Source organism: Oncorhynchus masou, chromosome 32, assembly GCF_036934945.1.
Source record: "Oncorhynchus masou masou isolate Uvic2021 chromosome 32, UVic_Omas_1.1, whole genome shotgun sequence".
NCBI lineage: Eukaryota > Metazoa > Chordata > Actinopteri > Salmoniformes > Salmonidae > Oncorhynchus > Oncorhynchus masou.
In genome coordinates this window covers 65,307,575-65,333,794 of record NC_088243.1, presented here as the reverse complement: position 1 = coordinate 65,333,794, position 26,220 = coordinate 65,307,575, and the positions used below count along the sequence as shown (strand labels likewise).

Genomic DNA, 26,220 nt, shown 5'->3' with positions numbered 1-26,220 from the left:
GAAACGTTCAAAGTTCTTGAAGTGTTCCAGATTGACTGACCTTCATGTCTTAAATTAATGATGGACTGTCATTTCTCTTCGCTTATTTGAGCTGTTCTTGCCATAATATGGATTTGGTCTTTTACCAAATAGGGCTATCTTCTGTACACCACCCCTACCTTTTCACAACACAACCGATTGGCTCAAATGCATTAAGAAGGGAAGCAATTCCACAAATGTATTTTTAACAAGGCACACCTGTTAATTTAAATGCATTCCAGGTGACTACCTCAATAAGCAGATTGAGAGAATGCCAAGAGTGTGCAAAGCTGTCATCAAGGCAAATGGTGGCTACTTTGAAGAATCTCAAATGTAAAATATATTTTGATTTGTTAAACACTTTTCTGGTTTCTACATGATTCCATATGTGTTATTTCATAGCTTCGATGTCTTCACTATTATTTTACAATGTAGAAAATAGTACAAATAAAGAAAAACCCTTGAATGAGGTGTGTCCAAACATTTGACTGTTACTGCAAGTATTCACACTACTGATTCAATACTTTGTAGAAGAACCTTTGGCAGCAATTACAGCTGTCAGTCTTTCTGGTTAAGTCTGTAAGAGCTTTCCACACCTGGATTTGGCATCATCTGCCCATTATTCTTTTCAAAATGTTTCAAGCTCTGTCAAATTGGTTGTTGATCATCGCTAGACAATCATTTACAGGTTTTGCCATAGATTTTCAATTAGATTTAAGTCAAAACTGTAACTCGACCACTCAGGAACATTCACTGTCTTCTTGGTAAGCAACTCCAGTGTAGATTTGGCCTTGTATTTTAGGTTATTGTAATGCAGAAAGGTGAATCAAATCACGCAGTGTCTGGTGGAAATCAGACTGATCAAGGTTTTCCCCTCGGATGTTGACTGTGCTTAGCTCAATTCAGTTTATTTTTTTATCCTGAAAAAACTCCTCAGTGCTTAACGATTAGAAGCATACTCATAACTAATGATGCAGCCACCACTGTGCTTGAAAATATGGAGAGTGGTACTTAGTCAGTCGTGTGTTGTATTGGATTTTCCCCTAATATAACACTTTGTAATAAGGACAAAAAGTTAATTGCTATGCCAATTTATGTTTCCCAGTATTACCTCAGTGCCTTGCTGAAAACAGGATGCATGTTTAGGATTTTTTTTTCCCTGTACAGGCTTCCTTTTCACTCTGTCAATTAAGTAAGTTTTGTAGAGTAACTACAGTGTTATTAATCCATACTCAGTTTTCTCCTATCACAGCCATTAAACTCTGTTACTGTCTTAAAGTCACCACTGACCTCATGGTGAAATCCCTGAGAGGTTTCCATCCACTCTGGCAACTGAGTTAGGAAGGACACCTGTGTCTTTGTAGTGACTGGGTGTATTGAAACACCATCCAAAGTATAATTCACAACTTCACCATGCTCAAAGGGATATTCTTACTTTTTACCAATCCACCAATAGTATTACTATTTGACTGAGGGACCTGACATATGATGGTGTAGGGTACAGAGATGAGGTAGCCATTCAAAAATCATGTTAAACAATATTATTGTACACAGAGTCCATGCAACTTATGTGACTTGTTATGCAAATGTTTTACTTTCACTCTTGAATTTATTTAGGCTTGCCATAACAAAGGGGTTGAATACTTATTGACTATTTATTTTATTATAAAAATATAATTCCACTTTGACATTATGGGATACTGTGTGTAGGCCAGTGTAACAACAACTTGGAAAAAGTCACGGGATGTGAATACATTCTGAAGTCACTGTATGTATACATTCATACGTATGCAGATGGTCTTCCAGGTACAGCACTGCCCGTGGCTGTCGAACAGGAAATGACCTGAATGCTGATGCAAACACAACACATGCAAAGGACCCCGGGTTGAAAATCATACGGGTTGGCCACCTTCAAAACAAACAGATCACCATATACTATCTCTGAAAATGCTGCCTTTTAGGCCATCGGGGGGGGGGTTATGCTTCCATTACCTTGTCATTCACAATGCTCTTCCCATCCCAGGCCCAGCTGCGCTTTGTGAAGTAGTTGACGGTGGCAAACTCGATGAGTGCAGAGAAGACAAAGGCGTAGCAGACAGCGATGAACCAGTCCATGGCCGTGGCGTAGGCCACCTTGGGGAGGGAGTTACGAGCACTTATACTCAGGGTGGTCATTGTCAGGACAGTGGTTACACCTAGGGGAACAGCAAACAGTTTCAGCTTGGTCAGTTCTCTTTGATTATCATTCAATTATTTAAGTACCTTATCATCAGATACCATGTACAGCCAAATAATTACATTTGGGTTAGCAAAGTAGTTTAGGTGTATTGTAATGACACGGTATAGCGCAGACTTAAAGTGAAATGTTACTGATTTATGTCATTTAGGAGAATGCATAACTTAACATGTACCAACAAATGCTTTACTGTAACATCAAAGCAAGATTACATTTAGGATGCTCCAGTGTTACAGGAAAAGCCTGGGACACAACTTGAATTCATAAGGAGATACAGTGCCCTGCGAAAGTATTCGGCCCCCTTGACCTTTGCGACCTTTTGCCACATTTCAGGCTTCAAACATAAAGATATAAAACTGTATTTTTGTGTGAAGAATCAACAACAAGTGGGACACAATCATGAAGTGGAACGACATTTATTGGATATTTCAAACTTTTTTAACAAATCAAAAACTGAAAAATTGGGCGTGCAAAATTATTCAGCCCCCTTTACTTTCAGTGCAGCAAACTCTCTCCAGAAGTTCAATGAGGATCTCTGAATGATCCAATATTGACCTAAATGACTAATGATGATAAATACAATCCACTTGTGTGTAATCAAGTCTCCGTATAAATGCACCTGCACTGTGATAGTCTCAGAGGTCCGTTAAAAGCGCAGAGAGCATCATGAAGAACAAGGAATACACCAGGCAGGTCCGAGATACTGTTGTGAAGAAGTTTAAAGCCGGATTTGGATACAAAAATATTTCCCAAGCTTTAAACATCCCAAGGAGCACTGTGCAAGCGATAATATTGAAATGGAAGGAGTATCAGACCACTGCAAATCTACCAAGACCTGGCCGTCCCTCTAAACTTTCAGCTCATACAAGGAGAAGACTGATCAGAGATGCAGCCAAGAGGCCCATGATCACTCTGGATGAACTGCAGAGATCTACAGCTGAGGTGGGAGACTCTGTCCATAGGACAACAATCAGTCGTATATTGCACAAATCTGGCCTTTATGGAAGTGTGGCAAGAAGAAAGCCATTTCTTAAAGATATCCATATAAAGTGTCGTTTAAAGTTTGCCACAAGCCACCTGGGAGACACACCAAACATGTGGAAGAAGGTGCTCTGGTCAGATGAAACCAAAATTGAACTTTTTGGCAACAATGCAAAACGTTATGTTTGGCGTAAAAGCAACACAGCTCATCACCCTGAACACACCATCCCCACTGTCAAACATGGTGGTGGCATCATCATGGTTTGGGCCTGACAATGACAATGACAAAGACAATGATCCAAAACATAAAGCAAAATCTACAATGGAATGGTTCAAAAATAAACATATCCAGGTGTTAGAATGGCCAAGTCAAAGTCCAGACCTGAATCCAATCGAGAATCTGTGGAAAGAACTGAAAACTGCTGTTCACAAATGTTCTCCATCCAACCTCACTGAGCTCGAGCTGTTTTGCAAGGAGGAATGGGAAAAAATTTCAGTCTCTCGATGTGCAAAACTGATAGAGACATACCCCAAGCGACTTACAGCTGTAATCGCAGCAAAAGGTGGCGCTACAAAGTATTAACTTAAGGGGGCTGAATAATTTTGCACGCCCAATTTTTCAGTTTTTGATTTGTTAAAAAAGTTTGAAATATCCAATAAATGTCGTTCCACTCCATGATTGTGTCCCACTTTTTTTTTTTTTTTTTTTTCCACTTGTTGTTGATTCTTCACAAAAAAATACAGTTTTATATCTTTATGTTTGAAGCCTGAAATGTGGCAAAAGGTCGCAAAGTTCAAGGGGGCCGAATACTTTCGCAAGGCACTGTATATAGGCACATTTATTTTATTTATTTCCCATCTAATCAATGGAAGACGGGATTAAATGGACAGGCTACAACACCAAGAGCCAACAGGTAGGCTGCAATTTAATAATCTGAATGGTGTTATTGTTATTTACTGTAGGATTTGGAAGGGGAGAAAGTGGACAGTTAAAGTTATGTAGACTAAGTTAGCCTAGCTAAAGTTAAATAGCTCATCTTGGTTTGATCAGTGGGGAACCATCGGGGCCTTGAGGCCTAAGGATTTATAGAAATAGATTAATAAAATATATATAAAAAAAACATTAACATGTATATTTTACAATATTGTAATAATTTTCTGATTTAATCTCTTCAGTTTGTGTTAATACTGAATAGAAAAAATATCCAATCAGAATATTCTTTAGTGGTATCTGGATAGAAACATTGAACCTGCTCAGCCAGCCATTGGCTCGGCCTTTAGAAGCTGGACAGCTTTACCATTGTTATACAATTTAGGAGTAATAGTGGAATGAACATAGGACTGTGGCGGTCACAAAATGTAATCAGCTGGCGATTGTCAAGCAAATAACTGGCGGCCTCACATAATTGACCATTCGTTAATTAACACATTTAGCATCTCCTGGCTTCCACACGTTAAAAGTCTAATAAATCCATGTAATTTCAAATCAAATCAAATTGTATAGGTCACATACACTACCTACTCATTCAAGTGTTTTCTTTTATATTTACTATTTTCTTCATTGTAGAATAATAGAAGACATCAAAACTATGAAATAACACATGTGGAATCATGTAGTAACCAAAAAAGTGTTAAACAAATCAAAATATATTTTATATTTGAGATTCTTCAAATAGCCACCCTTTGCCTTGATGACAGTTTTGCACACCCTTGATATTCTCTCAACCAGCTTCACCTGGAATGCTTTTCCAATAGTCTTGAAGGAGTTCCCACACATGCTGAGCACTTGATTGCTTTTCCTTCATTCTGCAGTCCAACTCATCTCAAACCATCTCAATTTGGTTGAGGTCGGGGGATTCATCATCTCCTTCTTGGTAGAATAACCCTTACACAGCATGGAGGTGTGTTGGGCCATTGTCCTGTTGAAAAACAAGTGATAGTCCCACTAAGCACAATCCAGATGGGATGGCATATCGCGGCAGAATGTTGTGGTATACATGCTGGTTAAGTGTGCCTTGATTTCTAAATGTCACCAGCAAAGCACCCCCACTCCATAACACCTCCTGGGAAATACACATGCAGAGATCATCCGTTCACCCACATTGCGTCTCACAATGACATGACGCCTGGAACCAAAAATCGCACATTTGGACATCAAGACCAAAGGACAAATTTCCACCGGTCTAATGTCCATTGCTCGTGTTTCTTGGCTCAGGCAAGTCTCTTTTTCCTGTTGGTGTCCTTTAGTAGTGGTTTCTTTGCAGCAATTAGACTATTGAAGGCCTGATTTACGCTGTTTCCTCTGAACAATTGATGTTGAGATGTCTGTTACTTGAACTCCGGGAAGCATTTATTTGGGCTGCAATTTCTGGAGGCTGGTAACTCTAAACTTAACCTCTGCATCAAAGGGAACTCTGGGTCTTCCAGTCCTGTGGCGGTCCTCATGAGAGCCAATTTCATCATAGTGCTTGATGGTTTTTGCAACTGCACTTGGAGAAACTTTAAAAGTTCTTGAAATGTTTCAGTTTTGACTGACCTTCATGTTTTAAAGTAATGATGCATGGTCATTTGTTTATTTGAGCTGTTCTTGCCATAATATGGACTTGGTCCTTTTTTAAAATAGGGCTATCTTCTGTATACCCCACCTACCTTGTCACAACACAACTGATTGGCTCAAATGCATTAAGAAGGAAAGAAATTCAAGAAGGCACACCTGTAGATTGACTTGCATTCCAGGTGACTACCTCATGAAGCTGGTTGAGAGAATGCCAAGAGTGTGCGAAGCTGTCATCAAGGCAAAGGGTGGCTATTTGAAGAATCTCAAATGTATTTTGATTTGTTTAACACTTTTTGGTTACTACTGTACATGATTCCACATGTGTTAGTTCATAGTTTTGATGTCTTCACTATTATTCTACAATGTAGAAAATAGTAAAAATAAAGAAAAACCCTTGAATGAGTAGGTGTTCTAAAACCTTTGTCCGGTAGTGTATGTCAGTTAAGCTTCACACCCCTTGTAAATCAGATTCATGTGATTCATTTTAAGATGTTATTTTGCCACTTAAGTTGTGATACAAACCTTATCAAAACCTAAAGGCCTATGGGCTAGACTACATGAGGTGTGTGACTATGATTAGAAAAAGTCGCAAAGTGATAGGCTAATATTGTCACCCATCAGACTATTCTTGATTTAATCTCGTCTTTACATACATTAAATAATATGTGTACAATTTGTTTTGATTGAGATTGGACCATTATCATGCTCCTGTCGTAAAACAGGGGCAGCAGGGAAAAATACATCTAATCTATGCACTTAAATAGCTAATTGAGGACACTTTTCTTGTGGTTCATTTTCATGCCAGCCAGGTAGGCTATTACTCCTGTTGTAAAGATAAACAATGCGCTTCAGATTAGTAAAGTTCAGAAATAAATATAGTAGGCCTAGCCTATTGAAAACTGATGGATCCTCCTCTTTTAGTAGAGGCCATCACTCTGTTTTCTCGAGCAATTGCACAGCATATAGAAATGTTGCGCAACATGAGCACATGGGCTCTCATGAAGTGTTTGATTAGATTTTCGAACACATTTTCACTGATGTCATAGTGATTAGAGGGAAAATAAAGTGCTGAGTACTAGGCAGTTAGCAAGTTTGGTAGGCTACTGATGACCATCAGCAGCATCATAGCTTGGAGAAGTCTAATTACCGTGACTAAACAGTCATGACTTGTGACTGTCAGTGTGGCGGTAATACAGTCACCGCAACAGCCCTAAATGAACCAGTTACATTTTGACTTGCATTGGGTGGGACCATTTATTTTTTAAAGTGACGTGTCTAGGACTCACTACTGAGAGTGCAAGAGGTAATGAATTCATAATACAGAATAACAGTGGGTGGCGGCAATACACTAATAGTCTGCCATAAAACATTGAAGAAGAAAGGGGCGCATTATAAAAGAATCAGTGTCGCTAGTAGCGTTAGCTAGCTTGTGTTGTAGTAGTGTTACAAAGGTGACAACATCTGTAGCAGCTGTTCAAGGTGGACATCAAGGTGGATGTTGCTAATTTGTTATAGATTAACTTTCAAACTTAATTTACAAATGTCAATCATCTGGTAAGTGGCATTGTTTTTTGTTGCAGCTCGCTTGCTGTGAGATATCGCTTTGAAAATAATGACTGAAACATTATTGCATTTAAACTTTAGATCACCTGTTAGTGTGATGAACGTGATAAAATATATTTGCAATGGGAATTAATAGCTGGTTTGTTAATTTCATTTTGGAAATTAAATGGTTGTGATTTTGTATTGTTATGATTTTATGGGGCCTACTGGAGTGAATGGGCTGCTTATGCTTTAACATTATTTGATGCTGTGTGTGACTGCTGTCGATGCGTTTCATCAAAACGGGCTCTCTTTCAGCACCATGGAACGCACAGGTATTAGGGTCGCTGACCTTTCAGCGCCATGAGGCTGTCACCTTTGATGTGACACTGTTGTTGTCACCATTGGCGATAGTGGTGTTGGCTACAATAGGTTGTGTAAACGGTGCATTATTTTATGATGTGTGTCACATACCGGTTCTGTCTGTGTATACGGGAGCCCAAAGAGCGGCCAGGCTCTTTAGGCTCTTCCTTCTGCTTTTCAGCTAGAGATTTTTTCTTAACGTTAAGGATCCCAATTTTGTTTATAAGTTTTAATATTTAAACGTTAACACTCCTAATTGCAACATATGGTGCATTTGGTTTCTTGTAGGCGTAAGTAAAATACCATGTAAACTACTCGGTACCGGTGCCCCCGTGTATATAGCCTTGTTATTGTTATTCTTATTGTGTTACTTTTATTATTTTAGCCTATATTTTTTTCTTATTGAACTGCACTGTTGGTTAAGGGCTGTTAAGTAAGCATTTGTTGTATTTGGCGCATGTGGCAAATAAAGTTTGATTTGATGTCTTCTACCTGAACAGTGAACCTTGTATGTCAATGGTGACATTTTTTTTAAATGTACCTTTATTTAACCAGACAAGTCAGTTAAGAACAAATTCTTATTTTCAATGACGGCCTAGGAACAGTGGGTTAACTGCCTGTTCCGGGGCAAAACAACAGATTTGTACCTTGTCAGCTTGGGGGTTTGAACTTGCAACCTTCTGGTTACTAGTCTAACGCTCTAACCATAAGGCTACCCTAACCACTAGGCTACATTAATCGATGACACAAAATATATGAAAATAAATAACCATACTTATCTAAAATTTTCTCATGACACATTTGTGCCTGATGTTTTGATTTGAGGGCTGTATGAAAACATTGCGAGTCCCTACTGAAGTTCAGCTCAGCTCAGATTTCCTTTTATTTTAATGAGTGGGAGGGGAAAAAGTATCTGCAGATAAGAGATGAGACTGTATTTACTCAGAGTATTTTTAGAACTAAGGTCCAGAATAAGTTCTTTGAATTTCTTTAACCAAGTTTTTTCTTAAATGTTCATTTGCTGCCCACTTCTCTGTGGCACTGAAATAATGAGGAGAATTAAAGGGACACAAAGAATAATAAACCAACTAACTCGTCCTTTTCAGAGCATACCCAATCATATCTAGAAATGGCCTGATTAATGCTTACACAGCTATGGGCCATTTCTACCGTGAACACATCAGCATTCTGTTTTTCGGGGGATGCTATTTTGTGATGTACTTCTCCTTTATGTGATATACTGTGTTTATCATGTGAATGGTACTCACCTCTGCAGTGATATGACATCAACACCAATGTCCCGGAAACCAAAGACCCAATCCAATTTGCATACCGCCCCAACAGATAGTGCCCACAAAGCTCCTCACGAAGCTAAAGACCCCGGGACTAACACCTCCCTCTGCAACTGGATTCTGGACGTCCTGATGGGCAGTCCCCAGGTGGTAAGGGTATGCAACAACACATCTGCCACACTGGCCCCTCAGTGGTGACATGCTTAGTCCCCTCCTGTACTCCCTGTTCACCCACGACTGCGTGGCCAAGCACTACTCCAACACCATCATTAAGTTTGTTGATGACACAACGGTGGTAGGCCTGCTCAAATTGTAATTATTTGCCTACCTCCTCTTGCCTTTTGCACACAATGTATATAGACTCTTTTCTTTTTTCTACTGTATTATTGACTTGTTAATTGTTTACTCCATGTGTACCTCTGTGTTGTCTGTTCACACTGCTATGCTTTATCTTGGCCAGGTCGCAGTTGCAAATGAGAACTTGTTCTCAACTAGCCTACCTGGTTAAATAAAGGTGAAATAAAAATAAAATAAAAAAACTGGGCTTTAGTGGAGCGGGTTGAGAGCATAAAGTCCCTCGGTGTCCACATCCTCAACAAACTATCATGGTCCAAACACCAAGAGAGTCGTGAAGAGGGCACGACAATGCCTATTCCCCCTCAGGAGACTGAAAAGAGTTGGCATGGGTCCCCAGATCCTCAACAGCTGCACCATCGAGAGCATCTTGACTGGTTGTATCGTCGCCTGGTATGGCAATTGCTCGGCAACTGACCGTAAGGGTAAGGCGCTACAAATGTTAGTGCGTAGGGCCCAGTACATCACTGGGGCCAAGCTTTCTGCCATCCAGGACCTCTATACTAGGCTGTGTCTGAGGAAGGCCCAAAAAATTGTCAAAGACTCCAGTCACCCAAGTCGTAGACTGGTCTCTCTGTTACCGCACGGTAAGCGGTAACGGAGCGCCACGTCTAGGTCCATAAGGCTCCTTAACAGCTTCTACCCCCAATGCATAAGACTGCTGAACAATTAATCAAATGGCCACCCGGACTATTTGCATTGACACCCCACCCCCTTGTTTTTACACTGCTGTTACTTTCTGTTTATCATCTCCGCATAGTCACTTTACCCCTGACTACATGTACATATTACCTGGACTAACCTGTACCCCCACACATTTACTCAGTACCGGTATTCCCTGTATATAGCCTCGTTATTGTTACTTTTTTTTTTACTTATGTTTATTTAATATATCAAATAAAATCAATTTATCAGGGTCTCCCCATAAGTATAAAGCATATTTTGTAGTCTATATTCCCCCATGGACTACAATCAACCCCCTGCCTTTTGTAAACAGTCCAAGTCCTGTTGACACTGGTCACACCATTAAGCTAGCCTTCCTCTTGGCCACTAGCACTCGATTAACATACCTTGCTATGGCAGAATGAAAATTCACTTGGCTTTTCAGGATGTCGCACTGGATCACATTTAAAGTGTTGCTCATTCATTGCACAGAAATACAAACAGCTATTGGAGCTGCAGAGTGGAGTTGGAAGACAGGCTAACGGACACACAGGGCACATCCCCAAGGCTCCTGGCACCACAGAGAAACTCTGAACCGCAAGTAGACACGCAGAGGGGTTAGTCTAAGACAGTGGTTCCCAAACTTTTTATAGTCCCGTACCCCTTCAAACATTCACCCTCCAGCTGCGTACCTCCTCTAGCACCAGTGTCAGCGCACTCTCAAATGTTGTTGTTTTCCATCATTGTAAGCCTGCCACACACACACTATATGATACATTTATTAAACATAAGAATGAGTGTGAGTTGTCGTCACAACCCGGCTTGTGGGAAGTGACAAAGAGCTCTTATAGGACAAATAATAATAATCTATAATTTTGCTCTTTATTTTTATGATTTTACTTATAAAACCTTATTTGTTCATCGAAAATTATGAATAACTCACCACAGGTTAATGAAAAGGGTGTGCTTGAAAGGATGCACATAACTTTGCAATGTTGGGTTGTATTGGAGAGAGTCTCAGTCTTAAATCATTTTCCACACAAAGTCTGTGCCTGTATTTAGTTTTCATGCTAGTGAGGGCCCAGAATCCACTCTCACATAGGTACGTGGTTGCAAAGGGCATCAGTGTCTTAACAGCGCAATTTGCCAAGGCAGGATACTCTGAGTGCAGCCCAATCCAGAAATCTGGCAGTGGCTTCTGATTAAATTCAATTTTCACAGAACCACTTGTTACAATTTCGATGAGGCTTTCTTGTTCAGATATCGGTAAGTGGACTGGAGGCAGGGCAGGAAAGGGATAAGGAATCCAATGTGTCACCCGTTTCGGGAAAGTACCTGTGTAATTGCGCACCCAACTCACTCAGGTGCTTCGCTATACCACATTTGACATTGTCCGTAAGCTTGAGTTCATTTGCACACAAAAAAATCATACAATGATGGAAAGACCTGTGTGTTGTCCTTATTAAATGCAGACAGAGAAGAGCGCCAACTTCTAAATCATGTCTTCAATTTTGTCCCGCACATTGAATATAGTTGCGGAGAGTCCCTGTAATCCTAGATTCAGATCATTCAGGGGAGAAAAAACATCACCCAGATAGGCCAGTCATGTGAGAAACTCATCATCATGCAAGCGGTCAGACAAGTGAAAGTTATGGTCAGTAAAGAAATCTTTAAGCTTGTCTCTCAATTTAAAAAAAACTTGTCAATACTTTGCCCCTTGATAACCAGTGCACTTCTGTATGTTGTAAAAGTGTTACATGGTCGCTGCCCATATCATTGCATAGTGCAGAAAATACACGAGAGTTCAGGGACCTTGCATTTTCACTGTAGTGTCCAATACGTCTTTCAAGCTGTCAGGCATTCCCTTGGCAGCAAGAGCCTCTTGATGGATGCTGCAGTGTACCCAAGTGGTGTCGGAAGCAACTGCTTGCATGCACGTTACCACTCCACTATGTCAATGTGATTGGATGTTAATTATTTGACGAGGCTGCCGGTATTTGACATTGTGTTGTTATTTCACTGAACACTAGATGGTTTCATTAGATTTTTCTGTTGTTCTGGAACTGATTTGCACTTTTCGCACCAAAGTACATTCATCTCTAGGAGACAACTTGTCTCCTTCCTGATTGGTGTGACGGCTGCGTGGTCCCATGGTGTTCATACGTGTGTACTATTGTTTGTACAGATCAACGTGGTACCTTCAGGCATTTGGAAATTGCTTCCAAGGATGAACCAGACTTGTGGAGGTCTACAATTTATTTTCTGAGGTCTTGGCTTATTTCTTTGGATTTCCCCATGATGTCAAGCCAAGAGGCACGGAGTTTGAAGGTAGGCCTTGAAATCCATCCACAGGTACACCTCTAATTGACTCAAATTATGTCAATTAGCCTATCAGAAGCTTCTAAAGCCATGACATAATTTTCTTGAATTTTCCAAGCTGCTTAAAGGCACAGTCAACTTAGTGTATGTAAACTTCTGACCCACTGGAATTGTGATACAGTGAATTATAAGTGAAATAATCTGTCTGTAAACAATTGTTGGAAAAATGACTTGTCATGCACAAAGTAGATGTCCTAACCGACTTGCCAAAACTATAGTTTGTTTTAACAAGAAATTTGTGGAGTGGTTGAAAAACGAGTTTTAATGATTCCAACCTAGTGTATGTAAACTTTCGACATCAATTGTATGTATGTATGTATGTATGTATGTATATGTGTGTGTGTGTGTGTGTGTGTGTGTGTGTGTGTGTGTGTGTGTGTGTGTGTGTGTGTGTGTGTGTGTGTGTGTGTGTGTGTATGTATGTATGTATGTATGTATGTATGTATGTATGTATGTATGTATGTATAATAAAATATTCAGAACTTTTTTATTTGCTTTATCATTCACGGCATTGCACATACGTACCCCAGTTTGGAATACCTGGTCTAGGATAACATCACTGTCGGATAAGGAGTCCCATACTCACCAAACACAGTCCTAGCTGGCACGGACTCTCTGTTCAGCCAGAAGGACACTTGGGAGAGGATGACGGTCATAATGCATGGTAGGTAGGTCTGGATCACAAAGTATCCAATCTTCCGCTTCAAATGGAAATGTGCCGTCATGACAGTGTATTCGCCTGTGGAGAGAGAGTGCTTTATTCATTTATACGGCCTCGACTACAGTGCCACTCTTGAAGGATAGCGTTATTTATTTACGTCCGATTCTATTTGTTTTTCACCAGTTCATATGCGAATTCATAATAATATGGATGTGGATGCTTTGGGTTGGATATGCAATGTTCAAAAAACTATGGACTTTTCAGAGTTCAAAAAATAAGCCTATTGAATAAAGCTTTGTACATTGTAATTGTATAACCGCAATGCAAAACTAAACCTCTAACGAGGACATTCAATTACGCCAATACCGCATGCATGACTAATAATGGGAGAATATCTCAAAGAGAACCCAAGATGAGAAGAGAAAGTTGTTTACCCACCTAATCCCAAAATATGTATTATTCCCTGTTATTTGAGAGCACTTGCAGTATTGCCTGCTTTCACCCCATTTACAGGGAGTCTTGATGCTCTCTCGCTCTCCTGTCTTCACACACACGTTATGTTCTTCTATAATCGTGGGGACCTAAAATACATTTCCATTCAAAATCACATTTTCCCTAAACCTTAACATAAACTTATCCTGTAACCCTAACCACCAACTCTAACCCTAAATCTAACCTCTAAGCTTAAAATAGCCATTGTCCTCATGGGGACGTGGGAAATGGGGGAGGATAATTTGCATGCCTGCCCTGATGTCTCTGTCGTGGATGGGGAGGGTAATTTGCATGCCTGCCCTGATGTCTCTCTGTCGTGGATGGGGAGGGTAATTTGCTTGCCTGCACAAATTGTCTCTCTGTTGTGGATGGGGAGGTTAATTTGCATGATTAACATGACATTGTAAGTAATATGAAACAATTCCTAGGACATAGACATGTATATGTGCAGAAAGCTTAAATTATTGTTAACTTAACTGCAATGTCCAATTTACAGTAGCTATTATAATGAAACAATACCATACTATTGTTTGTGGAGAGTGCACAACAACAACTTTTATCACGGCAACTGGTTTGATACATTCACCTCTGAAGGTAGATAATGTACTTACATTCAGTAATCTTGCTCTGATTTGTCATCCTGAGGGTCCCAGAGATAAACTGTAGCATAGTTTGTTTGATAAAATCCATTTTTATATTCAAATGTAGGAAGTGTTCTACAGTTTGAATTCTCTGCTGTGTCTGGCTCCACACCCACCCCGCCCGGCCATCTAGATGTGTGAAGGAGGTCCTGGTGGGAGGCCCTGGTGCACAGCTGAGCAAGAGGACAGGGACATTAGAGTGTCTAGTTTGAGAAACAGACACCTCACAAGTCCTCAACTGGCAGCTTCATTAAATAGTACCTGCAAAACACCAGTCTCAACGTCAACAGTGAAGAGGCGACTCCGGAATGCTGGCCTTCTAGGCAGAGTTGCAAAGAAAATAATTGCAAAAGGGTTTTCTAATGATAAACTTGGATTTAAAATGATAAACTTGGATTGGCTAACGCAACATGCCATTGGAACACAGGAGTGATGGTTGCTGATAATGGGCCTCTGTACAGTTATGCAGATATTCCATAAAAAATCTGCCATTTCCAGCTACAATAGTCATTTACAACATTAACAATGTCTACACTGTATTTCTGATCAATTTGATGTTATTTTAATGGAGTTTTTTTTCTTCTTCAAAAACAAGGACATTTCTAAGTGACCCCAAACTTTTGAACGGAAGTGTACATATTATCTAAAGTACCTCGACTAACCTGTACCCCCGCACATTGACTCGGTACCCCCTGTATATAGCCTCGCTAGAGTTATTTAATTGTTGCTCTTATTTTTTTTTACTTTAGTTCATTTAGTAAATATTTTTCTTAACTGCATTGTTGGTTAAGGGCTTTTCACAGTATTGTATTCAGCAAATGTGACATTTGATTTGAACCCTTCTGCCTGGGTTGGGAGGGCCAGAAACATGGATCTTACCCTTCACCCCTGGCTGAAGAAAACCAACAGTGCACCTCAGCCACACTAAAGGTCCTAAACGATATCATAAGCGCCATCGATAAAAGACAGTACTGCGCAGCCGTCTTCATCGACCTGGCCAAGGCTTTCGACTCTGTCAAACACCGTATTCTTATCGGCAGACTCAACAGCCTTGGTTTCTCTCATGACTGTCTCGCCTGGTTCACTAACTACTTCTCAGATAGAGTTCAGTATGTCAAATCGGAGGGCCTGTTGTCTGGACCTCTGGCAGTCTGTATGGCGGTGCCACAGGATTCAATTTTCAGGCTGACATTTTTCTCTGCATATATCACTGATGTCGCTCTTGCTGCGTGTGATTCTTTGATCACCTACACAGACAACACCATTCTGTATACATCTGGCCCTTCTTTGGACACTGTGTTAACAAACCTCCAAACCAGCTTCAATGCCATACAACACTCCTTCCGAGGCCTTCAACTGCTCTTAAATGCTAATAAAACTAAATACATACTCTTCAACCAATCGCTGCCCGCACCCGCCTGCCCGACTAGCATCACTACTCTGGACGGTTCTGACTTATGTGAATATGTGGACAGAATATGTGGACAAATACAAACACCAAGGTATCTGGTTAGACTGTAAAGTCTCCTTCCAGACTCAGATTAAGCATCTCCAATCCAAAATTACATATAGAATCGGCTTCCTATTTCACAACAAAGCCTCCTCCACTCATGCTGCCAAACTTACCCTCGTAAAACTGACTATCCTAAATATCCTTGGCTTCGGCGATGTCAATTACAAATTAGCCTCCAACACTCTACCCAGCAAACTGGATGCAGTCTATCACAGTGCCATCCATTTCATCACCAAAGCCCCATATACTACTAAAGCCAACAGCGACTTTGGCCGCCTTTCCTTCAAGTTCTCTGCTGCCAATTACTGGAAGGAATTGCAAAAATCACTGAAGTTGGAGACTTATATCACCCTCACGAACTTTAAGCGTCAGCTGTCAGAGCTGTACACAGCCCATCTGTAAATAGACACGTTGGTGGTGAGGGACTCTTCACTGTTCTAAAGTGGAAGAAGGGAGGTGCCCTCCCCTATAGCTTGTTAAATCCGCCACATTTGATTGGGAATGGAGTAGACCAGGGGAAGGATGTCTTTCCAGCAGATGAGCAATGCACTCTCATTCCAGAAGAAGGCAGGAGACATGGCAGCTTGACATACTCCTCTGTGGGTGCAAATGAAGATGGAGAGCCTGGTTCTAGATAGCTTCAGCCTCCTGTCGGCACTGATGACGCCAACACACCCTCACTTGAGATGCTAATGTCCAATGCATCTGATGGAATCTAGGCCAATCATTTGATTTCACATTAACTTTAGTCCTCTGAGCAAGTTGACCTTTGAGATGAATCTGGTCCTTGAGGAAGAGCTGTGCGATTTCCACTAAATGGGCCATCTGCAAAGTCAAAATTGGCTGTATATATATAATTTAAAAAATAATGAAAACAAAAATATGGTCTTTTTGGTGATTAATTTAAAGTTTTGGTTAGAATTAATGTTAGAAGTATAGTTAGGTTTAAAATGTAATTTTACGACTTTGTGGCTGTGCCAGCTAGTGACTAATATGCCAAGCTGCCTCCAGTACATGAGTCACCCCAATAAATGCCAATATGTGTCCTCTGATAAAGGACAGAGGGAAGGAAGCATGGGCTACAGTGCCTATGTAGGAGTGCTGCCATTGACCAGGGTGAGGGGGATAAAGACAAATAGATAAAGATGAATACACTTGATTGGTTAGAAAACAAACCCACAATATTTTCATTGAAGGTCCAATGCAGCCTTTTTAAATTTTATATCAAATCATTTCTGGGTAACAATTAAGTACCTTACTGTGATTTCTTTCAATGAATATGGTCCAAAATAAACAAAAACAGCTTCTTAGCAAAGCATTTTGCTAGGACCTTCTGAGAGTGTTATGAATGGGGAGGGAAAAACTGAAAACTTGCTGTAATTGGCAGAGAGGTTTGGAACTCTTATTGGTCTATTAACCTAAAGAGGCTGACATTTCAGACTGTGGTTTCAAACAGCTCTTACACTAAAGGGGCATTATCATAATTTTCACAATTTCACAGAATTATTCCAACCTCATAGCATAATATGACCTCATATGTAATAAACACAGATTAAATTCATGGAAATGTACAAATATGTACTTCTAATGTTATTTTGTCATTTTCTGTCCACACATTCGCTTTGGCGAACACCCCTCTGTTCTCTCTATGTGAGTCAACGTAAAAATATAACAAAATGAAGTGATTTGCTAAAAGTATTTTGCTGTTATTCTCGTGGCCCTATTGCAAGATGTCCCTCGCACTCAAGCCTCAGTCACCCAAGATGTCCCTCGCACTCAAGCCTCAGTCACCCAAGATGTCCCTATCACTCAAGTACAGTCACCCATGATGTCCCTCACACTCAAGCCTCAGTCACCCAAGATGTCCCTCGCACTCAAGCCTCAGTCACCCAAGATGTCCCTATCACTCAAGTACAGTCAACCATGCCAAATGACCTAGTTTACCCCCATGGTTGATGACACACTGACCCAGTGCTGATGAACGATTCCTTTAAAGTCAGACGATCAGCAAATCTGTAGCGGGAAAATACAACAAATGGATTTTCAGCGAAGGGGGCTCCTCCGTATTTCACTTGGGAAATGTTCCTAGTGGGACTTGGGCCCAGGAATTAAATATTTTACTCTCTTTCAGACTAGTAGCATCTCAGATAGAAAATTTGGTTCCTTGGAAGTTGTCGGAAGGTACGTTTTTGGTTTGACATTGGTTCTGGGAATGAAGCCATACATTTTCTGACCAGTTAAACAACATTTGTTTTAAATGTTCTGAGAACATTTTCCCTGTTCTAGGAATGTTTATTTTTTAGGTTATAGAGAGTTTGAGAACATTTTACTCTGGTTCCTTGAAAGTTTTGCTGGGAGATTTTACTAACACTCTTTTTTTATTTATTTAACCAGGCAAGTCAGTTAAGAACTAATTCTTATTTACAATGACGGCCTAGGAACAATGGGTTAACTGCCTTGTTCAGTGGCAGAACGATTTTTACCTTGTCAGCTAGGGGATTCAATCTAGCAACCTCTCGGTTACTGGCCCAACGCTCTAACCACTAGGCTACCTGCCACTCTGAAAACGCTCTGAGAATTTTGAATAACTTCCTTAATGAACTTTCACTGAATGTTTCAATAAGACTTCATAACACTGCTAGAGTAGCTTATTTCGGGTTAACTTAAAAAAAAAACTCAAAGCACAGATAGGACACATGGAAATTAATTTCCATAGGCATGAATGATTTTTTATTGTGACACGGCATCGGCGAGATTCAAAACAATAATCTTATGTTCTCTCTCCATGGAATTAGTCCACTGCCCCACCAAGGTGGCACTAGCAATGTTTTTTTGATGATAGCAAAGCTGTTCATTTTAGTAATTTCAAAGGAAACAAGCACTTATTAAGATCAGGTGTGGCCAATTAGTGGGCGCGGCCAACACACCTGAACACATTTAACAAGATAGAGGATAGAGTTTTGTTGATGCTGAGAATGGAATGTATATGTTTTTAAATACCACTTAAAACGCTCTGAATGTTAGTGTTGTGGTTTTTATAGAAACATTTCTTAACATTCTAAACTGAATTTATGTATTTAAAAACTCTTACAACGTTATCTGAATATTAAAGTTTTCTTGTCATTATGGCAAGTTTTCTTAATGTTCTCGGAACAATTTGAGAACATGATTTTAAATAGAACCACAAGGAAACCTTTAGGAAACATTATACTTTAGTACTAAAATTCCCGTAGACGAACATTGCTAAAGTTCTTAAATAATTTGTTAACATGACTTTAAATAGAACCATGTGATAACCTGTAGGAAGCGTTATGCTTAAGTACTGAAATTCCCACAGAACAATTTGAGAACATGACTTTAAATAGAACCATCAAGAAACTAATGTACTGAAATGACCACAGAACTTTGTTTCTTAACATTCTCTGAACAATTTGAGAACATTCCCAATGTCAAACGTTCCTAGAACATTGCCAGAATTGAAATTAAATGTAATCATGTTTGAAGTTGTAGGAAACATTCTGTTTAAAGTAATGAAACTGGAGATGAAAGAAAGGAACACCTAATTAGGTGAGGTGCTGGCTAGCGGAGTAGAACACTTGAAGAATTAAAGGAGAGCCACACACTCTAGGAGCTCAGATGCAATAATTGAATAACCTAATAACCAATGTTTCCGCATCTGAGCTCCTAGAGTGTGCGGCTCTCTTGATCTTTTTAAAGTAATGAAACGCCAAGAAAACACTTTTTTTTTGGTCAAGTTTCTTAAATGTGCTGAGAATGTTCCAAAGCAATTATCCTGCATCATTCCCAGAAAGTTGTGGGAAGATTGTATGCAAAGTAATCATAGGACAACATGATCTCACCAAGCTCTAAGAAACATATGGTTCTCAGAATGTTATGTGCTAGCTGGGATTATGACTGGAGCATTTAGTTGAGATTGGAGGGCTTTTCCTGAATGAAAACAGAGTTGGGATTGCAATTGGATGTTAAAACAGCCAACAGTAGTATTCTCTACATCATTGGAATGTAGACGTCTGGGTAATAATGGAGAGTGGGAGTCTGTTTGTCTATGTGAAGGAGAAGAAGAAGGGGAAGGAAAGAAGTGGGGAACGGAGGAGGAGAAGAGATCATCAAGAGCGTTTCAAACATGTAGTGACTTGTCTTATGAGAGTGCTCCCTAGAGACGCATGTGGAGACATGCAGAGGGGGCAGATACTAATCATTGAAGACATGAGCCACCGTATTGATCCACCTAGCTGATCCATGCCATACAATGTAGCTGTGTTCTGTGGCTTTTCTGACCTATAATGAACTACTGTTCTGTATCTTCACAGGAGCTAGTACAGTTTGCTTTTGTTCCAATGGTGAATCATGTAATGTAGTTAAAAAAAGGAATATACTGTAATTCCACGAACCTTCTGCTTTCCCCTCAGTACTATACACATGTTGTAACTCCTCTTAAATTCGATGAGTAATTGCATTTTAAAATGTCAGAATGTTTAATGATGAAAAACAACCTGTTAGCCATACTCCAGCATAAACATGCCTGTCTGTCATCTCGATGGAGTGTATGTGTCACTGTCGGTTCCCTTTCTTTTCGCTAATGACTCCCCTCCATCTCCTTTGTTGAATGCTTTCCCCATCTGTTCCTATACGCAGGCTTCTTCCTTCCTGTGTTTCCGAGGCCCAGAACACCACAGTTCCTAATTTAACACTCTGGTGCACTTTGGTGAGACAGGGCTACTTTTGTGTCTTACGACAGCTCCAAAATAAGACCAGCAGCAGCAGCACAGCTCAGGAATAAAGAGGCGGCTCTCCTTTCAGAACGCTCCCCTGTGTGTCTGAGTGAATGGCAGCTCCTACAGCTGTACTTTTGTTTCCCATTAATTTTGCAATTAGGCACAAAGTGCTCACTCGCTCCCTCCCCTCCACTCTCCTCTCCAACCGACTGAGGAGAGCAGGAGTTCTTGACTCCCGTAGGAGGCGGCGCAACTGTGTCTCCAAAGCTTTTGTAGTCCAATGGGTCCAATGTGGAAAGTCTCGTTTTCCGACAGTCAAAGCAGAATCATCGGTTGTTGTTTTGTGCTGTTGGTTCCCCAGTTAGACTAAAATGTATTTGAGAAATTCTAGTCGCAGCTCCTATGAATAAACTCAGACATGCAGTATCTCCCACTGAGAAGACATGGAATAAACATTCTTTCATCCTTGTTATCCACTGGCTGAGTCAACTAACAGTGCATTGCAACCTGAGTTGTTAGTACTCTTGAGGAGACTTGGCCTATCCACAGTGGGACCTTGGGACGATTTCATAAGAACACAGACTTAGTCCTTGGTTGCACAAGCAGAATGGAAGATAAGAGTGAAATGTGATTGGTGGATTCAGTAGCCAAAACGGGTTGAGAAGCACTGAACAAACCGATGCAGCCAGTAGTAGCAAGCAGTGCCTCTCACTGAAGTGGGCATCAGGAATCTTAAATGATCTGTAGTAAAAACATTCACATCTGCTCCACTAAACTTTGGCCATCTACAAAGTGATCTTGGATAAATTATGTATTTTTGTTTCTCACTTTCTTCATTTGCTGGCAGCGGTGGGATCCAGGCCTGCAGGGAGAGCTTGTGCTCATGATCTAGTTGTCTAATTGGATGAATAACCAAGTGAAGTAATATCCCGAGCTTACCTGTACTGGACTTGATGGTTTCTTGGCCCACTGTTTGGCCGAGCAGGTCGTACTGGTTCAAACGGGAGCTCTCTCCTTCCACCACCACAGAGTCGGCAGCCTTACTAGTCCAGACGTAAGTCACCTCCGACATTGTATAAGCATCTAAGATCACAAAGGGAGTGAGGTTAACACCGACAGTGTGGAATGTGAAAAATAGGCATATAAAAATAGGGCAGTGATTCATTCTCTCTTGGGCAGTGATTCATTCTCTCTTGGGCAGTGATTCATTCTCATTTCTGATGATTCAAGAGAATAGTGTCTAATGTCAGGTAACTGATTAAGGGTTGTATAATCCCCCCCCCCCCCCCAAAAAAACATCTCCATGACTATGTTGCCCATTGTAAGCAAGATCATTACATATTGTTAGGCAAATTATAAATGATATAAGATCCATATCACACCATATTAGTATATATATATATATATATATATATATATATATATACACACACACACACACTGCTCAAAAAAATAAAGGGAACACTTAAACAACACAATGTAAGTCAATCACACTTCTGTGAAATCAAACTGTCCACTTAGGAAGCAACACTGATTGACAATAAATGTCACATGCTTTTGTGCAAATGGAATAGACAACAGGTGGAAATTATAGGCATTTAGCAAGACACCCCCGATAAAGGAGTGGTTCTGCAGGTGGTGACCACAGACCACTTCTCAGTTCCTATGCTTCCTGGCTGATGTTTTGGTCACTTTTGAATGCTGGCGGTGCTTTCACTCTAGTGGTAGCATGAGACAGAGTCTACAACCCACACAAGTGGCTCAGGTAGTGCAGCTCATCCAGGATGGCACATCAATGCGAGCTGTGGCAAGAAGGTTTGCTGTGTCTGTCAACGTAGTGTCCAGTGCATGGAGGCACTACCAGGAGACAGACCAGTACATCAGGAGATGTGGAGGAGGCCGTAGGAGGGCAACAACCCAGTAGCAGGACCGCTACCTCCGCATTTGTGCAAGGAGAAGCACTGCCAGAGTCCTGCAAAATGACCTCCAGCAGGCCACAAATGTGCATGTGTCTGCTCAAATGGTCAGAAACAGACTCCACGAGGGTGGTATGAGGGCCCGTCGTCCACAGGTGGGGGTTGTGCTTACAGCCCAACACCGTGCAGGACATTTGGCATTTGCCAGAGAACACCAAGATTGGCAAATTCGCCACTGGCGCCCTGTGCTCTTCACAGATGAAAGCAGGTTCACACTGAGCACATGTGACAGACGTGACAGAGTCTGGAGACGCCATGGAGAAAGTTCTGCTGCCTGCAACATCCTCCAGCATGACCGGTTTGGCGGTGGGTCAGTCATGGTGTTGAGTGGCATTTCTTTGGGGGGCCGCACAGCCCTCCATGTGCTCGCCAGAGGTAGCCTGACTGCCATTAGGTACCGAGATGAGATCCTCAGACCCCTTGTGAGAGCATATGCTGTTGCGGGTTGCCCTGGGTTCCTCCTAATGCAAGACGATGCTAGACCTCATGTGGCTGGAGTGTGTCAGCAGTTCCTGCAAGAGGAAGGCATTGATGCTATGGACTGGCCCGCCCGTTCCCCGGGGAACCTGAATCCAATTGAGCACATCTGGGACATCATGTCTCGCTCCATCCACCAACGCCACGTTGCACCACAGACTGTCCAGGAGTTGGTGGATGCTTTATTCCAAGTCTGGGAGGAGATCCCTCAGGAGACTATCCGCCACCTCATCAGGAGCATGCCCAGGCGTTGTAGGGAGGTCATACAGGCATGTGGAGGCCACACACACTACTGAGCCTCATTTTGACTTGTTTTAAGGACATTACATCAAAGTTGGATCAGCCTGTAGTGTGGTTTTCCACTTTAATTTTGAGTGTGACTCCAAATCCAGACCTCCATGGGTAGATAAATTTGATTTCCATTGATCATTTTTGTGTGATTTTGTTGTCAGCACATTCAACTATGTAAAGAAAAAAAATATTTAATAATAATATTTCATTTAGATCTAGGATGTGTTATTTTAGTGTTCCCTTTATTTATTTTTTAGTGTTCCCTTTATTTTTATTTTTTGAGCAATATATATAAAGTCATCACATCTTCGTACCATGGGTGTTTTATACAGAGAGTCAGATCTCTTCCAAACCGTGGGGGTTTTATGCAGAGAGACAAATATGAAGAGGCTAAGACATTTCAAAGAGTAAACATTGACACAGTGAGTCATCAACGCCATTAGAGAATGATTTTCTCCCGCTGCCTGTCTTGCTGCGCCATGAAAACGCTTAACATACAGTATTAACTCCTCCAAACATTTAAAGTAAGGCTTTTATTATTAATTGGCATTGGCAATGGTTGAGTTTCTTTTAATAGGCTGAAGGTTTTATAGCCAGGGGACGGCTTGCAGTGCACTTCACAACATGCAATGACATACTGACTCAGGTAGCGTTTTATTTGATTTTAGGGGATGAAGCACTAGTTTGTTTTGTTTATCATCTGAACAATAATGCATCATGCAACTGAACGAACATATCCACATTGTGTATAACAATAATATTTTCAGATTCTACTTTTTCAATTAGCATAATTTCTAGAGCTCCTTCAAGAAAGTCTTTAGAATTGGGTTTTGTGGTATGGAGCAATATAAGTGCCAACAGAAATTGAATAAAAATATTTTGTTGTGCCACAATGTGCCACTCTAACTAACATCCAAGGGTAGTAGCAGCCAAAGGAGAGGAGAGCGCTGCATCGATACAAGGATGAAAACAGAGAGCTCAACTCAGCCACCAAACCCAATAACACTACCTTCTTATCTTTTTCCCAGAAGCTCAGACCAAAGCCTTTCTAAATATGTGCTGCTACTGACAGCGTGTGTTTTAAGTGAAAACGTGTGGGCGGTGGGAGGTAATTCTACACCCTTAGTGGTTATGGAATGGTTATTGCTGTAACAAAGTTGAAATTTAAAGCTCAGTGTTTGTAGCAGCAGAAACAGAGTCTATTCTTATCCTGTGTCTTGTTTGGTCTTGTATCCCCTGTTTGGTTTGTTTAGTTATGGTGTGGGACTTGAGAGTGGGCCTGTATGCGGGTTTAGGCTCAAATCAAATGAAGCAAGAAGATCAAATTCTGCCTCTTGGAAAAGCCAATGTGACAGTGTTGTTGGCATGGAGCAGAGTGAGGAGCCGTGCTGAACGACACTGAACACAAAGGTCACAGTGGTGATTCATTCAAAACTGGTGGCCCCCCAACTAAATCAATGTGACCTACACACATACGACACATGACCTATTGTACGACTTAAACTAGACACATTTTGATTCCTGCACGAGTTTCAAATCGCATGTTCTTTTCATGAGAGTAATGCCTTGGTAACCCAGTGACGCCGTGCGTCTATGTATTTGGTATGCATTACTCACAGCTGCCAAACTTCAGGGGACATGAGTGGAAGTCCATGGGGAAGTCCTCCAGATGCATCGGACACTCTGCGTGAACCGTCAACCTAGATACAACACATAAAGCCCAATGCGTCACTGTAGCGTCCCAAAACACAGATCCAGTTGAAGTCGAAGGTTTACATGCACCTTAGCCAAATAAATTTAAAAACTCAGTTTTTCACCATTCCTGACATTTAATCCAAGTAAAAATTCCCTGTCTTAGGTCAGAGGATCGCCACTTCATTTTAAGAATGTGAAATGTCAGAATAATAGTAGAGAGAATGACTTATTTCAGCTTTTATTTCTTTCATCACATTCCCAGTGGGTCAGAAGTTTACACACACTCAATTAGTATTTGGTAGCATTGACTTTAAATTGTTTAACGTGGGTCAAGCGTTTCGGGTAGTCTTCCACGAGCTACCCTCAATACGTTGGGTGAATTTTGACCCATTCCTCCTGGCAGAACTGGTGTAAGTGAGTCAGGTTTGTAGGCCTCCTTGCTCGCACACCATTTTCCAATTCTGCCCACACATATTCTATAGGATTCAGGTCAGGGCTTTGTGATGGCCACTCCAATACCTTGACTTTGTTGTACTTAAGCCATTTTGCCACAATTTTGGAAGTATGCTTGGGGTCATTGTCCATTCGGAAGACCCATTTGCGACCAAGCTTTAACTTCCTGACTGATGTCTTGAGATGTTGCTTCAATATTACCACATAATTTTCCTCCCTCATGATGCCATCTATTTTGTGAAGTGTTCCAGTCCCTCCTGCAGTAAAGCACCCCCACAATATGATGCTGCCACCCCCGTGCTTCACCGTTGGTATGGTGTTCTTCGGCTTGCAAGCTTCCCCCTTTTTCCTTCAAACATAACGATGGTCATTTTGGCCAAACAGTTCTATTTTTGTTTTATCAGACCAGAAGACATATCTCCAAAAAGTACACTCTTTATCCCCATGTGCAATTGCAAACCGTAGTGTGGCTTTTTTTATGGCGGTTTTGGAGCAATGGCTTCTTCCTTACTGAGAGGCCTTTCAGGTCATGTCGACATAGGACTCGTTTTATTGTGGATATAGATACTTGTGTACCTGTTTCCTCCAGCATCTTCACATGGTCCTTTGCTGTTGTTCTGGGATTGATTTGCACTTTTCGCACCAAAGTACGTTCATCTCTAGGAGACAGAACGCGTCTCCATCCTGAGCTGTATGACGGCTGTGTGGTCCCATGGTGTTTACACTTGTGTACTATTGTTTGTACAGATGAACGTGGTACCTTCAGGCGTTTGGAAATTGCTCCCAAGGATGAATCAGACTTGTAGAGACCTACATTTTTTTTCTGTTGTCTTGGCTGATTTATTTTGATTTTCCCACGTTATCAAGCAAAGAGGCACTGAGTTTGAAGATAGGCCTTGA

The 26,220-nt window shown here is 41.0% G+C and overlaps 1 protein-coding gene across 1 annotated transcript in view; it reads right to left on the bottom strand.

Annotated features, from left to right (window-relative positions):
• The window catches only part of LOC135527076 (gamma-aminobutyric acid receptor subunit alpha-2-like), a 58,778-nt gene that overhangs the window by 6,044 nt on the left and 26,514 nt on the right, over nt 1-26,220 (bottom strand). The window contains exons 5-8 of the mRNA XM_064955726.1: nt 24,790-24,872; nt 21,368-21,511; nt 12,972-13,124; nt 2,011-2,213 (exon numbers count right to left, since the gene is read on the bottom strand). Of these exons, the coding sequence (XP_064811798.1) occupies nt 2,011-2,213; nt 12,972-13,124; nt 21,368-21,511; nt 24,790-24,872 (583 nt within the window). The remainder of the gene's footprint in view (nt 1-2,010; nt 2,214-12,971; nt 13,125-21,367; nt 21,512-24,789; nt 24,873-26,220) is intronic.